Source organism: Gossypium raimondii, chromosome 3, assembly GCF_025698545.1.
Source record: "Gossypium raimondii isolate GPD5lz chromosome 3, ASM2569854v1, whole genome shotgun sequence".
NCBI classification, from domain to species: domain Eukaryota; kingdom Viridiplantae; phylum Streptophyta; class Magnoliopsida; order Malvales; family Malvaceae; genus Gossypium; species Gossypium raimondii.
The window spans coordinates 59,389,806-59,408,855 of record NC_068567.1 but is presented as its reverse complement, the minus strand read 5'-3'; the positions used below and the strand labels follow the sequence as shown (position 1 = coordinate 59,408,855).

Below are 19,050 nucleotides of genomic sequence, written 5' to 3'. Positions count from 1 at the left end.
ATTTAATATTTTACTAAGCTTTATAAGTTAAATTAAAACAAAAAATTATCATCTTCCATCTATTTTCATCTCCATTACCATCCAAGGGAGAAAGAAAGGTTTCTTTAATTTTTCAAGCTTTGTTCTTCAAATTGGTAAGAGATTTCAAGTCTTTTTTTTTTTTGTAATTTTTATGTTTTTGAGATCCTAGAAGCTTGATTTAGCTAACCTAGGGGCTATTTTCCAAAACTGTTAAAGTTTATAAAAGTTTCCATTGTTGAATCTTGAAACTTTTGTTACTAAACTGATAGATTTTAAGCTTAGATATGAAAAAGGACTAATTTGTAAAGTGAAAGTTGTTAGTTTTGAACATAGGGATTAAAGTGTAAATATTTTCAAATTAAGTTTAAATTTATGTAATTTTAGATATTAGAGAGCTATATAAGGATTAAATTGGGATCGTTTTGAAATCGAAACTCAAATTTGAAAGTTATGGCAAATTCAATTTTAGGGACTAAATTGAATAAAATGTAAAACTTGAAGGAAATCTAAAATGAAATTAAACTAATATGTAGCTATAGTATGCTGTTAAATGATGTTTGGGATTGATAATTGAATTAAATTATGATTTAGATTGAGATTTAAACCAATCGGAGGATATTCGTAGAAAAAGAAAAATTGCGGATTAGTCTTTGACACCTTATCGATTGTTGTTTTTCCCAAGTAAGTTCATATGGTGTAATTATGTTTTAATCCTTATGGATATTATATTATGGACATATGTATGTTTTGTTAAATTTTGAATTAATTATAACTTAGTACTAAATTGTGAGATTTGGACTGAATTGTAAAGAGTTGAATATGAACTTACATGATGGAATTACCCCCGATGAAACCTTGTTAATGTATTGTATACATGATTACATGTTTATTTTTGATGATTTTGAGATCCAACATTTATTGCAGACTCAAAGATACATGTGACACAGGTTTAGCTCGGACAAGTAAGTACCTAATGTCGTTTTATAGGTTTAGCCCAGACGTGTAATCTTACATGTATATACAACTTTGGCCAACTATCTAATGTATCAATAAAGGTTTAGCCCGGACGGGTAACCTGACACTAATATATATTCAACTCGGACGAGCAACCCGAGGTCGTTTAAAGGTTTAGTCCGAACGGGTAACCTAACCTATACATTACAACTTTGGCCAAGCTACTTGACGTGCCAATAAAAGGTTTAGCCTAGACAGGTAACTTGACACAAATGGATATATATATGTTTAGCTCGGACAAGCATCAAACGAGATTGATACCAGTGTATTGAGTTCTTTTACGATGTTTCATCGGGTAACTTATATGATATGAAAAGGGAAATTATGTGTTACGAACTAAATGATCAAGTATGGAAAAGTAAAGGATTTGATAACAAGTTTGAGCATACTTATGTAATCGAATATGAATCAAGCTCATTGTTTTGTGATTATGTTTTGATATATTAGGTAAATTTTGGCTATACACATTAGTTTAACCTATGTACTTATTATATGAGTTAAGTTAACTGTTTATATTCATATAAGCTTACTAAGCATCCTGTAATGCTTACCCCGTTGCTTTTCCTATTTCTGTAGATTTTGGCTTCAGAATGTGTCGATTGAATCCTCGAAGAGCTTACACTATCCATCTCCTAATTCAGTGGACTTTTAGTTGTTGAACTTGGTTATATGTGGCATGTACTTAGGAGTGTCAAGTTGTATGAAATGTTACTTATTTGTAAGACTTAGTTGACCTTGAACACGTATAGTAACTTATGGTAATATGATTTGTTCATGTTTATAGTTTTGGCATAGTGACATGCTCATATGGATTGACAAATATAATGAGTTTGGTATGCTTAAGTCAACTTATTGTTTTGAAAAGTTAAGTGACATGAAATGGCTTAAGTAGACGAAATGGTTTGGAATGATTTGTGTACACTTGCTGTGAATTGGTGCAAAATGTGACATTGGTTTCGTGGATTGATTATGTGATTATATGTTATGTTAAAAGCATTTCTTTAGCCTAATTGAATGGTTGAGGGCCCTTTTGGATGGGTGTTTATCTCCATTGCGGTGCGTTTAGTTTTATTTTTGTCTCATACTACAGTGTCTAATCTCACCACCACCACTATTTTTACACTAACCGCAGGTAAACGCACTGCCCATCTAAAGGGACCTTGATTTGAAGCAAGAATCAAATGAACTTAATGTACCAAAAACATAATTCACGTCACGATGACATATAGTGGTCGTCCTGATGAGAAAATGCCTGTAATGTCATGTTGAGACGATGAACTTCGTCGTCTTAACGAGGCCAAACAGTGAATGACATTGCGACGTCAAGTGGATCGACACCATGCAGTGATAAATTGTTTTGGCGACGTCATGACGAGGAACTCCCTCACGTCACGACGTCGTTTTGAACTTTTGAAATCTTTGCGGTTTTGTCATTATTCGATCCCGAGTTAACTTTAAAGCTCACGCAAACTCGTATTAAGCTCGGAAAAGGTTTAAATTTGTTCTGAATAACTTATATCATGATAAATAATGAATTTTTATTTGAATTATCTATTAAATGTCTATAACTGTTCCATTTTGTAATGGAGCATTCTGCAGCTCAGTCTCGACGATCAAGATGAGCTAGGGGTGTTACAATTTGAATCCGTCCATATTTATAAATGGTTAATCTAAGCCCATTTTAAATTCGCCCATTTTATTTGTTTTGATTTTTTTTCAAAAATGATATATTTTTAGGGGGTAAGATCTACTTACACCGCTAAACTAGTAGTTTTACACCCTTTTGTATATTTTTATACGATATATTTTAATGATCCAACTATCATATTTCATTCATATATATTATACATGTCAAATTTGATGTAAATTTAAAATTTTTAACTATTTATTTTAAGTAAAAAAGTTTCAAATGTTCACTAAACATTAATATATAAACGTTTTAAAATGTTAAAGTTTACTTGTAATTTACAAAAGTTGTAAAATTTGTTTTTTTTAAATTTGATCAATTTTAGTCCCTGTACTTTTGAAATTTTAATTCTACCCCAAACAGTAGCAATTCAATTTGTTTGGTTAAATTCAATTACTAGTCATGTACAATGCAAACAGTTGTAGATTTTGTACATATTCTCCAATTGGATCATTCTAAGTTCTTATGCCTTTTAAATTTGAAATTTCAGTCTTGACACAAATGTTAGTCATTAATCCATTAATTGCATTTTTAATGAGTAAAATGTGGAAATAATACCTTAACGTAACACTACATATATGATAATATGCTTGGTGCATCAAATTTTGGAAATAACATAACTTGATTTAATGAATTTAATAGTTATCGTTTGGTGAAGATTAAAATTTTAAAATTAGAATAATATACAAAATAAAATTAATAAAATTAAAGTATAAAAAGTAAATATATTAGATTTAGTACAATTTAACCTTTAAAAGAAATGATTACCTAAAAGGCTAAAACTTTAAACGTTCCAAAATAATTAATTACCTAACAAGCCTATGCCCCTATCTCCGCCCTTTAAAAATCATACACATTTTTTTCCCTTTCTGGGAATGTGTTTTTAATTTTAATTTGTGCCCGCTACAAAATTTTGGTTAAATTAACAAAATAAACAGAATAAATTAAAATAATTTTCGATTCAATTTTTTATTTTGAGTATTCAAACTGAATAAACTGATAAGCTGATTAAGGTTTCACCTCGAGCTCAAGCTATTTAGCGAATAAAATTTGAGTATATTAAGACTTTTTTGACCTGAATCTATAACCGATAATTGTTTAAGAAAAATAAAATGCGTAATCGAAGTGATAGTGGAAGTGAATACTCCTGATAGCATTGCATAAAACAAAACAAAAACAAAAGATAAAAGTTTGTTTATGCAATTCAATTTTCCTATGTTTGAGTGAGTAAATCCGTTATTTTTAATCCCAATACAACAAGTGATGTAAGTCTTTATCACATCTCGCATAATAACTTCACTTTTGTGGTTGAAGATCTAGATCACTTACCTCTAAATTCTTCCCCTACAAACTTATAGTTATAAAACCAAGTAACAAATTTGTTTTACACTCTCAATAAATTCTCAATTACAAATTCCGCAGTGAACAAGTAAGTTCTATCAACTATGGTTAGTTCTAACTTGCACAAACTTCAAATATATAAGTGTTTAAGACTTGTTAATATAAAGATCAATTACAATCAAAATCTCATAAAAGGCTTTACAAATACTCCGTAAAGTTCGAATAAATAAAAAATCTCCAAAGTAAGTCCATTTTAATTTGCTTAAATCAATCATCCTTAATAGAATGATACAAAAATCATAAAATCAACGCATATATTCTTGAATTGCATATATCAAGATATAAGGTAAATAGATCACGTAAGAATCCTTGAAAAATAATTTTATTTGATCCAATCTCTTGTCCAATAATAAACACGAGATTAATTGCACAAAATCCAAAAGAATGAAAATAAATAATCAAAATATTTTAGTATTTTTACTGTATTTTTAAAGTTATTATTTAACAAAAAATATTTTAGCCTAATAAGTTGGACTAAGTCTTTTCTAAAACAATTTATAATAATTACCAAAATTATTACGTGTGGTAACTATTTGGAATAACTAAACGATACGGCTCCTTTTTCTTTTCTTTAATCATTATAAGATAATGGTAAAATTGCAATTTCGATATCCCTACTAAAATCACATTTGGGACTTAGTCTTTATATTTTAATTTGACAACTTTTGTCTTCTACTTTTACAATTATATTAGTTAGTCCAAATAATTAATATATTTAACCATTTCGATTAAAATGATGACATGAATTTCTCTTAAAAACATTTCTAACACAATATATATAAAAAATGGGATCTGCGTATTTTTTTAAAAATGGGCTATTTCACTCTCAGTCCTTATGCCTTTTAAGTTGTTTTAATTGGGTCCTAATACATTTATTTTTCTTTTAGAAATTATACCATTTAATTTTTTTATTGTTTCAATTTAGTCCTCAGTCTGCTGACCTTCTAGAGAAGGACACGTGTCCAGGAGCTTTGGGATATTTTCCCATTTAGTCCCTATTTATTTCAGTGCGTTTCATTTTGGTCCCCTATTCTTTTTTTATTTTTTACAATTTACGCCCCTAAATTTCATTTAAATTTTGATCTAGTCCTTATTTGGTTATTTTATTACAATTAGGCCCCTTTATTTCATTCTGATTTACCCTTTTAATTTCATTTAAGTTACAATTAAGTCCTTTGTTTATTTTAATTCTTTTATTTATTTATTTATTTACTTATTTACTTATCTATTATTACTTATTTTTTAATATATAATTTTTTATTTTCTTTTATTGAAGCATTATTTTTATGCCTTTATCATTATTATTATTTTATTATTTTATTTATTTATTTATTACTCTTTATATATTTAAAATGGATTGTTTACGCATTTTATTTACTCATTTGTTGTTATTGTATTATTGTTATTATTATCGTTATTATAATTATTTATTTTATATTATTATTTAATTAATATTAGAATTGGTGATCATAATATGATCATTGTCATCGTTATTATTTGGTGTTTTATTATTATTATGGTTATATCATTTACTAGTATGATATTTTTATTTTTTCGTATATCATCGTTTCATTTTACGCGTTTTCATTTTATTTTATTTTATTTTGCTATAACTACATCATGAATTGTTTTTAAACATATTTATGTATTTTTATATTATGCCTAGATAAGCTAAATACACAGTACTTTAAATTTTATATTCAACTTGGCACAATGCATAAAATGAATTTTTTTAAACCGAGGCCAATGTTCATTATTTTGAATTTAGAAAAGTCATGTTCTAACTTACGGAATATGATTTCTTTCTAAAATCGAGATAATTGAATATATTTAAAAAAAATAAAATTTTTAGCGTTTATTCTCGTTTTCAAGGATCCAAGGCATTATGTCTTAACTTATGGGACGTAATCCTTTCTTCTCGATTAACTTAAAATAAGTCTCTTTTCGCGCAAATTAATTTAATTAAGTAATATTTTAACAAATGATCGTATTTTAAAATCTCCTCAAATTTTCAATTTTCGACACTAAAGACACCAAGTAATCAACTAGGTACCAATCTTGGGCGCAATGAGGGTGTTAATCATTCCTCGTGTGTAACCAACTCCCGAACTCATTTTCTATATTTTTGTAGACCGAAAAATATTGTTTTAATAAACCAAACCTCTTATTAAAATGATCAAATTACGAGATGACCCGATCATGCCTCTTAAAAGTAATTGGTGGCGAATCCCATTTTTATTTTAAAATAAAAAGCCGATTTCCCAAAAAGGTTTCGACACTAGCCATAGAAAATGTATTAATTTAATGTTTTTAATTTAATTTTAATAATGTATAATTTAAAATTTTATTTTAAAATTTATCAAATTATGAATCCCTAGCACAAGTGCGGCACTTAACACTAGTAATAATAAGGGTTAATATATTAAATGACACCTGAATTTATCATGAAAGTTCAATATGATATCTATATTTTTTTGTTTCAATTAGGTACTTATTTTATGTTCCTATTAAATAAAATAGTACCTAAGTTTAACATTGTTAAGTTTAAAATTGCAAACCAATCCACAGCCTAACATGTGTTCTTTCTTTGTCGAATCACATTTTTATAACTGAGTTAATTTTTATATGTTTAGTATTAATTTTAAATCACATGGGTTCGAGTGCGCTGAAGCGCATTATCTCCCATGTTGACCCATTATGAGTACCTTATATGATTGAAAACTAATAGGTTTAACCATAAACACCGAAATCTATTTTAAAAAATATCATGTCTTAATTAAGTTCAAAATCAATAAAATCTCACTTTATTTTTTAATAAACAAACAAACAAAAAATCATCCCTTTCAATTTAAAAAACAAACACTGACGTTGATTGAGTCTTAACCTGATTAGTATGGACATTATTGCCAATGTAAGAGGACGTGGGTTCGAGTGTGCTGAAGCGCATTATCCTCCTATTTATGGGTTGGGGAGGAGCTATGGGTATGTTCTAGTATATAGAAAAATACATATAGATGATGGAATTTGAATCGGAGACCTAATTGCATTTATAAATTCAACTTTACCATTTCAATTAAAATCACATTTAATTTTCATTTTAACTTTTCATAAATTTTGTTACATAATTTTACTCATATCGTGAATATGTCATAATCTAATGTTATAATATATTATATATATATGAAATTAATACGAAACAAGGGCAAAGCCAGGAAAAAAGTTTAGGGGGTTAAAATTAAATTGTCTATATTTTTATAATTTTTAAAATATTAAATCAATTTTTTATCATTTTTAGGGGAGTCAAAGTGCAATTTTACCTTTACTGATTTAAAATTTTTAAATATTTAAAGGGACTAAATGAAAATATTTCCATTTTAGGGGGCTTGAGCCCTGTCAACCCCTAAATCCGCCTCTAATAGGAAATATATTAAAATTAACCCATTTAAGAAAATGTGACTTTAGAAAAACACATATTAACTACCGGTTGGCTGAAAATTTTGGGTAATTTACCAATAAAAGCCCTTTTTTTTCAAAATTTACCGAAATGGGCCAACTATTTAATTATTTACCGGAATGGTCCATCTTCCGCGAAATCGCGTCCACGTCAGCGCGATGTCAGGGTACGCGCCAGGAAATCACGTCCATGTCAGCGCGACTTGCTGACGTGGATGGAAATCGCGCCCTAGAGGACGCGATTTGTTGACGTGGCATGAACAGTTTATATTTTTTAGCTTGAAAAACTTTGAAAGGCCATAACTTTTGGCTCGGTTGTCCGATTGAGACGATTTTTTTTATTTGGAATAACTTTTCGAGATCTACGCGCTGACAAACTGCTTAGAGATGAATAGGGACTAATTTGTAAAGTATAATTTGTTAGTTATGAGTATAGGGACTAAAGTGTAATTATTTCAAAATTAGCACAAAATTTTTGTATTTAAGAATATTTTAATGTTATGGAAGGATGAAATTGAATTTTAATTGAAAAACGAAGCATAGATTTGAAAATATGACTATATAGGTTTTAGGGACTAAATTGAATAAAATGGAAAACTTTAGGAACTTCTCAAAAGTGGAATGAGTGACTTATACCTATAACAGGATGATATAAGACAATTCAGTAAAAAATATACGGTTTTACTTCAAATAAATAAGGAAAATAATGATTTGAATGTTTAAAATTTAATTTTAAACCGAAAAATTGAAATTTAGGGCAAAAGGATCTTTTTCGACAAAAGCTGCAAACCGCCTTTACTGTTTGTCGGTCGTAGATCTCAAAAATTTATTCGAAATAAAAAAAAATCGTCTCAATCGGACAACCGAGCGAAAAGTTATGGCCTTTCAAAGTTTTCCAAGCTTAAAAACATAAACTGTTCATCCACGTCAGCAAATCGCGTCCTCATAGGCGCGATTTGTGTCCACGTAAGCAAATCGCGCTGACGTGGACGCGATGTCCTGACACGTACCCAGACATCGCGCTGACATGGACACGATTTCGCGGAAAATGGCCCATTCCGGTAAATAATTAAAAAATCGGCCCATTTCGGTAAATTTTGAAAAAAAACGGCCTTTATTGGTAAATTACCCGAAAAATTTTTACTACTATTTTAGGCTAGTACCACAAATTTACAAGTACCACATTGAATTTTTATACAAAAGTTAGGTAACATTTAATATATTCACCTAAAATATTTTTGGCTTTATGTTGCCGCGTTTAATGTAGGGACATGAAAACGGGCAAAATACCAAAAAAAGTCACTTTTTTTTAATTTATCGAAACGGGCCGGTATTTTATTATTTACCGGAATGAGCCATTTTCCCCTAAATCGCGTCCACGTCAGCGCGATGTCAGGGGACGTGCTAGAAAATCGCGGCCACGTCAGCGCGCTTTGCTGACGTGGTAACAAATCGCGTCCACGAAAGCACGATTTGTGTCCACATCAGCAAAGCGCGCTTACGTAACCGCGATTTGTTGCCACGTAGCGCGCCCCTGGGGACGCGATTTGCCCGTTTTCCCCACGTTAGGTTTTTGGATTTTAGGGTTTAGGGTTTAAGGTTTAGGATTTTTAGGATTTTACCTTTACTGATTTAAAATTTTTAAAAATTTAAAGGGACTAAATGGAAATATTTCCATTTTAAGGGGGTTGAGCCGTGTCAGCCCCCTAAATCCGCCTCAAATACGAAATATATTAAAATTAACCCATTTAAGAAAATGTGACTTTAGAAAAACACATGTTAACTACCGGTTGGCCGAAAAATTTTAACTACTACTTTAGGCTAGAACAAAAATTTACAAGTACCACATTGAATTTTCATACAAAAGTTAGGTAACATTTAATATATTCACCTAAAATATTTTTGGCTTTATGTTGCCGCGTTTTATGTAGGACATGAGAACATGGTATGGGCCTCCCTTACAAATGCCGTGTCCGGCCTTTTATAATACTTTTCTTCTCCATGAATTTCTATTTTATGTATTTATTTGTTTAGTTTATAACAATAATTAAAAATTCAAGAACAATTAAAAACACGTAAAAAGCACTAATATTAATGTATATATATGAATTCCATGAATTAGATGTTGTCAGTTTAATAAATATATAATTATTTGTATTTTTTTTATACCTCATTTTCCTGTTGTTATTTTTAATAAAAAATTGGTTTACTAATTTTTTCCATTATTTATTTGTCATAATATGGTATGGTTACTAAAAGGTTATGTCTGCTAAATAGGTAATATATGTCGATTTTTTTTAATTTGTCAAATAGGTCTTCTTTTTAATATTTAAGAAAATAGATTAATTTTGGAGAGTGTGTGTGAAAGCGGGCTTAACTGGATGAGTTTTCCTATCAACTGTGCAAAAACTGCATCCAGCTGGATGCACTTTCACACGCACACTCTAAAATTGACCTATTTTCCTAAATATTAAAAAAAAAGGATCTATTTAGCCAATTAAAAAAATTGGCATATATGGCCTATTTAGCCGGTTATATCTGCAATAAGATGTAAACTTTATATATTAGATATCACACTTTGAGTGAAAAAAATATTTTATTTATAAAATTATATTAAAAATAATGTTATTTAAAACAATTAAGTAACTTTTAAAGAATTTTTTTAAAAAAAGGCTAGTAGCTTTTTTATTGATCAAAAGCTTAATTAAATTTTCTTTTAATACATCTACTTAAAAGTTGATTTTTTTTATATTTTTTAAATAACATTAATAAAATTAATGTTGTATAGGTGACGCACTGACAAGTAAACAAAATTAATATATTTTAAATAGGATTGATGAGGGAATCTTGTACGGATCATGCGATTTCATCTTATGTGACGCAATGCTTTCACGATTCTCCTGACGAGGGTGTGAGGTTGAGATTGGTGTCATAGGAGGGTATAACCCTCTTATTATATCATTTTAAAATTTAAAATACCTAATTAGCTTTTTTATTTTTAAATTCAACATTTTACTAGTTTTAGTGCATTTTCATGTAATTAATGACACCAAATTAACTCGATTAATTATTATTCTAATTAAATCGAACTAATCAAAGTCTAGGTTTTCGAATTCGAATAGAAGTTGGGTGGCTTGAGATTGATTGATGAAACATGAAGGACCTCAGGACGTTTGAAGCGCAATTAAAAACATGGGGAGGCGTCTCTCACCGTGGAAAACATGGCCACGTGAAACACGAGTCGCGTCTTAATTTTCTCCTATTACTTGCACGTTCAATGTGACAGGTGAATCAGTTATAACCAGTCACCAATTAGGTTTTATGGTACCTTTACAATTTGACTTTTAACTCATTAGAAAAAATCAGTTTTGGCTTCGGCTGATTTTATGTTCATAATTCAAAGAATATTTGATGCAGCCAAAGATAACCTCATCCATACATTCGTATGGTGAAAGGATGTTTTGATATTCAAATAAAAACATCAGTGGCTCCAACTCAATTAAAAAATTTATTTTAATGTCGTTTAAAATAAATTATATTATTTGACAGTATTTTATTTTTTTATTTAAAAAAATATTAATTTATGATAGATTTGAGCCTATACCAATTGAATTGACAAAATCTTCAATTTACCATTCAATCAAAGTTTTATTTCAATATATCTCTACATTTAAATTTTATTATGTACATTTTATTACCTGTATTTAGGGACAAAGCTAGGGGATTGGCAGGGCCCCGACCCCCTAAAATGAATTTATTTTCATTTAAGTCCTTTAAAAATTTTAAAATTATAAATTAATAAAAGTAAAATTACACTTTGGCTCTCCTAAAAATATAAAAATTTATTGTATTTTTACTATTATAAAAATTACAATTTAATTTCGACCCCTCAAAATTTTTTTTCTAGTTTTTCCCTTCCCTCTGTCAATTATATATTTATACTATTATTTAAACTCCTGACTGAGTTGGTGCCATGAGTCAATCGGGCACCAATTCAGTTAGAGAGATTACAAAAATACCCTTTCATATTATATTATTCAAGGGCATTTTAGTCTTCTTCTTATTTTTTTAAAATATACTTATGATTGGATTTGAACCCATATCAATACGTATAACTTTAAATTTGCCACTTAACTAAAATTTTATTTTGTATTTTTTTTATACATTTTTATTTTATTATGCAAATTTTATTACCTTCGTACCTTTTATTTTTTTATTGTATGTTATTTTTAAGCACAAATATGTGTTCTAAACATGTGGTTTTATACGCAGACACGTGCGATAAAGTTTCTAGCCTATACTATTTATAAAGCCCTTTACAGCAACCGGATCTCAACTCAGTTAGGAAAATTATTTTAATGTCATTTCGCATTTAAAATAAATTATATTATTTGAAAGTACTTTAATATTTTTTATTAAAAAAGAATAAAAATATGCCTATGATGAATTTGAAACCAAGCCATTTAGATTAACAAATTTCCTTCAATTTACCATTCAACCAAAATTTTATTTTGATATATTTCTACATTTAAATTTTATTATGCATACTTTATTGCCTCCATCAATTGTGTATATCTATACCATTATTTAATCTATCCTATTATTTAAGTGTGTGGTTGTGTTGGTGTCCCGAGTCAACTAGACACCATCTTAGTGTATGAAATTACTAAAACATCCTTACATAGTTTAAAAGTTATATTATTATAAGGGTACTTTTACCTTTTCTTATGTTTTTTAACTAATAATAAGATTGTAAATGTGTAGATCTGAACCCGTATTACTAGTCACTAACATTTATAAAAAAATTTACCACCTACACCAAAGTTTTATTTTAATATTTTATACTTTTTAATGTTATTACATGATTTGTTTCACTTACATTATTTGTATATATTGATAATGTTGCTAATTGAGTTGGTGTCATAAGCCAACTCGATACCAACTCAAGAAAATAATAATAACATTTAATATTCTTAATCTAATATATTTAACTAATTAAATTTCTTTTTACTCACAATTAAAGTTATATTTTATTTCAATTCCATACAATTCCGTATGTGTTATTACGATTAGTTTCAAATATCATGTGTGTTATTTTTAAATGCATATTTGTATTTTAAATAACTGATTTATACTCAGACTTTTATTCTGATATTAAAGCTAAAATCTTTAAGCAGTACTCTATATAAGTAAAGACAAGAGGTAGACTTTTTTTTTAAAGAAAAATTAAAAATATTAAATTAATCATCTATTTCATTAAAAATCATTTATAAAATATGATATATACCAAAAGCTTACACGATTCTTGGGGGAAAAAACCTTACACGACTAGGCACATGTAAGACCTGGAGTGGAAGATCCCATTATAAATATAGCATATACATTTAACCTCAGTCTTAACTCCTTCTGACCTCAGTTTCTTTTTGTTTTCTTAATTATGGCAGCTTCCTTTCGTAAGTCAGAACCAGTGCAGGGTAGATCACAAACCCATGCTACCTTCGAGGTTGAAAACCTTAATCCAACGCCAGCGAGTAACAATGGATGCCGAAGTAACAGGTTTATGGAGGATGGTGTTCTCTTGACTTGGGACGATTTGTCGGTCACGGTTGCTGGTGGAAGACCGATCCTTCAGGGCCTGACTGGTTACGCTCGCCCTGGTGAGCTGTTGGCCATAATGGGTCCTTCGGGTTGTGGCAAATCCACACTTCTTGATACCTTAGCAGGGAGACAGGGTCCCAACACAAGCCAAGCAGGACATATTCTTATCAATGGACGTAAACAAGCCTTGGCTTATGGAACATCTGTAAGGAGAAATTCCATAATAATGAATTTCATTATAAAGTTCCCTTTTTAATTGCATGCAAATTAAATTACTACCATGGATCACACCGCAGGCATATGTAACCCAAGACGATGCGCTGATTACAACACTGACTGTAAGAGAAGCTGTTTACTACTCTGCTCAGCTCCAGTTACCGGATACTATGGCCAATTCAGAAAAGAAGGAGAGAGCCGAAACGACGACCAGAGAAATGGGTCTGCAAGACGCCATGGATACTCGGATTGGTGGGTGGGGTGCTAAAGGACTAAGCGGTGGCCAAAAGAGGAGAGTTAGTATTTGCATTGAAATATTAACACGCCCTAAGCTTTTGTTCTTGGATGAACCAACTAGTGGCCTTGACAGTGCGGCTTCATATTATGTGATGAGCAGAATCGCAAGCCTGAATCAGAAAGACAATATTGGAAGAACAATCATTGCATCCATCCATCAGCCTAGCGCTGAAGTGTTTCAACTATTCACCAATCTTTACCTTTTATCTGCAGGCAAAACTGTGTATTTTGGTCCTGTTTCTGCAGCAAATGAAGTATGTTCTTTTTCACTAGTATAACATATACATAAAGAGAGAGTTGGCAAAACAAACTAACCTATCCTATTTTCTAAAATATGTAGTTTTTTGCTTTAAATGGATTCCCTTGCCCAAGTCACCAGAATCCATCTGATCACTTCCTCAAAACCATCAATAAGGATTTTGACAAGGTATGATATTGGTCAAGACCGTGAGCCCAATATGGGTTGGTAACTAGTCTACAAATATTTCCTAATGTACATCAAGTATCCTGTATGATGTTTTGTTCTTTTAAACAGGATATTGAGCAAGGGTTTGCTAATGGAATCCCCACACTGGAAGTTATTGATATCCTGGTGAAGTCATATAAGTCTTCAGATATATACCAAATGGCTCAGAAAGAGGTAGCTCAGATTTGTAAACAGGTTGGTCAGGTTTATAACAGCTCATTATTTTTTTCTCTGAACAGAATCTAAAATAGATAATCCAAAAGGCATTAAACATATTGGATGTTGGATTTTCATGTCAGGGTGGTGGAGCATTGGAGGAAAATAATAGGCAGTCTGGGTTCTTCACCCAATGCCATGTCCTTACCAGAAGATCTTTCACAAACATGTCTCGTGACCTTGGCTACTACTGGTTGCGTCTAGGTATCTACATTTCACTTTCTATTGTACTTGGCTCTGTGTTTAGCCACATCGGGATGGACAATGGATCAATCCAGGTTCGTAAATGAATACAAAATACTGATTGATCGATTTCAACACTGCAAGTGATCATATAAGTTTTTTTTTTTTTGCAGGCTAGAGGTTCACTTATGATGTTTGTGGCATCATTTCTAACCTTCATGGCCATTGGTGGATTCCCTTCTTTTGTCGAGGAAATGAAGGTATTCGAACGTGAAAGACTAAATGGGCACTACGGTGTCACTCCCTTTGTCATCGGAAATACGTTATCTGCTCTGCCATTCTTGGCACTGGTCGCACTTATTCCAGGCGCAATTACATATTTCCTTCCAGGACTTCACCATGGATATCAGCATTTCTTGTTCTTCGTCATCATATTATTCGCTTGCATGATGTTGGTGGAGAGCTTAATGATGATTGTGGCAAGTGTGGTACCCAATTTCCTGATGGGAATCATAGTAGGTGCTGGAATTCAAGGTATAATGATCTTGGTCGGCGGATTCTTCCGACTACCCACTGATCTTCCTAAGCCGTTGTTGAAATATCCCTTCTACCACATCGCGTTCCACAAATATGCCTATCAGGGAATGTTTAAGAACGAGTTTCTAGGCTTGACTTTTCCCAATGTTGAAGCTGGAAATGGAGGGTCGCCAACCATTACTGGTGAAGAAATTTTGAAGCAAACTTGGCATTTTGAAACGGCATACTCTAAGTGGGTTGATCTTGCTATCTTGTTTGCAATGGTTGTTTTTTATCGAGTATTATTCTTGATTATCATCAAGACTACCGAGAAGGTAAAACCGTTGATGGTGAAATTCATGTCCGCAACTCGAAAGGAAAGAACACAGGTCACGGTGAATCCATCGGCCACACCTTCGGCGACGCCTTATTGTGCGGATAAGAGACAGTGCCAGTAATCAGGGTGTATCAATAGTTTTTTTTCATGCGTTACAACAAATATAGTTGCTAACCAAGTTTTAGTTTGGTTGAAATTATCATAGGTAGGCACCATATCCTAGGAGTCCAAACTATGTGATTGAATAAATCTTCCTTTATTTGTTGCGGGTTTTGTACTCCTTCTCCTTCCCCTTCTTCAAACTCCGATTCGTATTTTTTATAGAAATTTCTCTGATCAACGATAAAACAAGATCTGTTTTGCATCATATATAAGGGATTCCTCGACTCGGACCAAAGAAGCAATGTTACTCGATCATTATCAAACTGACCATAATCTTTTTCTGTCCGTGAGGATCCCACCAGAGCGCCTTCTATTTCTAATAGGCCATGAACTTGATTAGAATCATTCTCAACAAACCCATAAGTGATCCTATTTTTTCATCGGATCCGAGTAGAAACCAAAGGTCTTGAGCGACCAATCTAGCAGACTCAAAAGATAAAGAAGTATCGTTAATTTCTTCATGCTCATTCCAAGCTCAAAGTACCATTTGTACAAATAAGAATTCCCTACCTATCTAATTGTATTAGTGTACCAATAATTGATTTCTTCTGTGTAATACTAATTGATAGAGCCTCATTGGTAAGTGCTACAAGATCTCGTGCATTGGAACCCGAATCCATTAGTATGAACATTTTCTTTTTATCTTCCTATTTAAGGGTTAACAGTATTACTATAGTTGCATTGTTTATCCATAATTAGGATTAAAATATGTCATAAGTTCTCGTACTCTTCATAAAATAGGAATTTGCTTTTTTTTGTACTTTTAATTTCAGTAATTTGGTTACTTTCCTTTTCAAAATTTAAAATTTAGAACCATTTTGGGCCCAATTAGTCCAAACATTTTGCATCACCCACACTATACAAGTGGTGCCGACTCCAATGGGTTTGGATCTACACCTCCTATGCACAAGACAAAATTTCAAGCTTAGTTATTCAAGCATCCTTCAAGTGGATTCTCATATATATACACATTTCGTACTTGGTATTTAACCAATGTGAGATCTAAACTTTTCTTTTCCTCAACAAATATTTCCAAGTAGCTTATTTTGAGCATAAATCTCTCATCCATCACTCAATCATTTTACTCAATCATTTTGAGCATATGATATATGTAACAGCCCGGTTTAGACCTTAGTCGGACAGTGGTTTCGGGACCATGAATCTGAGTCAGAAAAATATTTTAAAATTTCTTTTAGTGTTTACAGTATGTGAATAAATACGTGTGAAAATCTCGTGTAAAAATTTTATCGTTTGTGTGCTTAATTTGATAAAAAGACTTAATCGCGTAACGTGAAAAATTTTGAGGTCTTTTTGTTGAAGGCATCAAATTAATGTAAAATGAAAATTTGGAGCACTTGCATGTCAATTATACCATTAATAATAGTGGTGGACAATATTGGACAAGATTAGGTGGATTTTAATGATAATGCATTAAGGGTAAAATGGTAAAAAGTATAATAACTTATAATTAAATTAAATAAAACATAATATAGCCATGCAAATGGCTTTATTCTGCCGAGACGTGAGAAAGAAAAGAGAATTTCGAGCTTTGTATTTTCGGCAATTAAAAGATTAAATTAGGTATGTTCTTTGTTTGATTTTTTGATAATTTTTACGTTTTTTAGATCATTGCTTTGTATATTTCCTAGTCCATGTGTTAATTTTGGAATTGATTATGATTTTGAGAAGTGTCATTGTTGATAATATTATGAAATTGTTGTTGATAATGAAAATAAATATTTGTTGATAGATTATAAATTTTATTAAATAATTTTAATAAAAATCCAAATTAGGGATTTATTTGTGAAAATGAAAAAATTGAGGGGCTAAAATGTGAAATAAATGAAATGTGTGGACTAATATGAGCTATAGGAATATTCGCCAAGCTAGATATTTTAAATTATGTGTATTTTGTGTTTTGTGAAATAGGGACTAAATTGTTAAAAATGTGAAATGTTAGAGGCTAAAATGTAATTTTCCCATTTATGTATTTTTGGAACAAATTTGAGTGAATATGTTATTAAATAAGTTAAATTTGTATTAAATTAGATCAAGAAAAGAAGAAATTAGATTTGGATTTGGGGAAATCAAAAGTTGTCGAATAATCGTCTCGGTCAGTTCGTCTTTGTCCGAGGTAAGTTCATAAGTGAATAAATGTCTCTAATTTCGAATGTATATGATTTATAATTGCTGAATTGAATTATTAATTATATTTGGGTAAATGTCGAATTTGATATAAGCATGAGACAATTAATTACGAGTTCGATTTGATCGAATTACGACATCTGAAAGCCCCGTACGAACCATAGGAATAATTAGGATACATATGTCATGACCTAGGATTTCGATATGTGATTTCGTGTAAGATCACGTCTGGGACGTTGGCATCGATTTGAGATTTACGTGTAAGACCATGTCTGGGACATTGACATCGTGTATGATTTTGTGTAAGACCCTGTTTGGGACAGTGGCATCGGTATTTGATTACATGTAAGACCACGTCTGGGACGTTGGCATTGTACAAGCTTGCCGAGTTCATGAGCATCCTATTTGATTCCGAACGGTTCAACGGGCAATGGTACGGTAAAACCGAATGTGAGTTCGAATTTAACGATTCAGGTATGTTTAAGTTTATATAAAGTTTGATAATAAAGGTAGGTGTTGTTGTGTAATATGATTGTAACACCCCTTACCCAATACCGCTGCCGGAGTCGAGCATGAGGCGTTACTTGACTTAACTTAAAAGTTCGGGGCATAAAAATTTACTTTCAAATTTAATTTCATCATTCATAATAAAGCTGTCCACCTGTACAGCAGTCACTAAAATAATTATAATTCAAGCTACGAAACTCGAAATTTAGATCCGTAAATTTTTCCTGAAACTAGACTCATATATCTATTCACCATAAATTTTTCAGAATTTTTTATTTAGCCAATTAGTACAGTTTATTAGTTGAATTCTCCCCTGTTTCACTAATCGACTATCCTGACCACTCATCACTAAAATTTAATCATATCTTATTAAAGGCTTCATATGGTGATTAAACTTATTTATACTGAAAATATACTCATTAAGGAATCTATACATATAAATTATAACTCATAATTCCTTCTGTACAATTTTAATGAATTTCTAAAGTCAGAACAGGGACTTCAAAACATTCTTGCCCTGTTTCACTAAAATTCAAATATCTAAAAGTATATAATTATTTTGCTTACTCCACTTCTTTCATATGAAATTAGACTCTTTCAGCTTTAATTTTATATCTCACTCAACTTCTAATTCTATTTCCACTATTTTTGGTGATTTTAAAAGTTACATCAATGCTGCTGTCCAAGAACTGCTCCATTGCAATTTTAAAAAATTCAATATAACCCTTTATAATTGTCTAACCTTCCTGCAAATTTCAAATCACAACCAATTCCAGATTTCATCTACTTCATTTAAATACTAATGAAGTTCAACCAATCAACCATTTCAAA

At 30.9% G+C, this 19,050-nt stretch overlaps 1 protein-coding gene across 2 annotated transcripts; it reads left to right on the top strand.

Annotated features, from left to right (window-relative positions):
* Positions 1 to 12,824: 12,824 nt before the first annotated feature.
* On the top strand, positions 12,825 to 15,664 carry LOC105795087 (ABC transporter G family member 1). Of its 2 annotated transcripts, XM_012624556.2 has the most exons (7): positions 12,825 to 12,914; positions 13,021 to 13,379; positions 13,471 to 13,941; positions 14,028 to 14,114; positions 14,223 to 14,348; positions 14,453 to 14,647; positions 14,726 to 15,664. In XM_012624556.2, the coding sequence occupies exons 2-7, from the start codon at positions 13,137 to 13,139 to the stop codon at positions 15,524 to 15,526; spliced, it is 1,923 nt and encodes a 640-aa protein (XP_012480010.1). In that variant the 5' UTR covers positions 12,825 to 12,914; positions 13,021 to 13,136; the 3' UTR covers positions 15,527 to 15,664. The 2 variants fall into 2 exon arrangements, with proteins under 2 accessions (XP_012480010.1, XP_012480009.1); XM_012624555.2 differs by lacking the exon at positions 12,825 to 12,914 and having other exon boundaries at positions 12,959 to 13,379.
* The last annotated feature ends 3,386 nt before the right edge of the window (positions 15,665 to 19,050 follow it).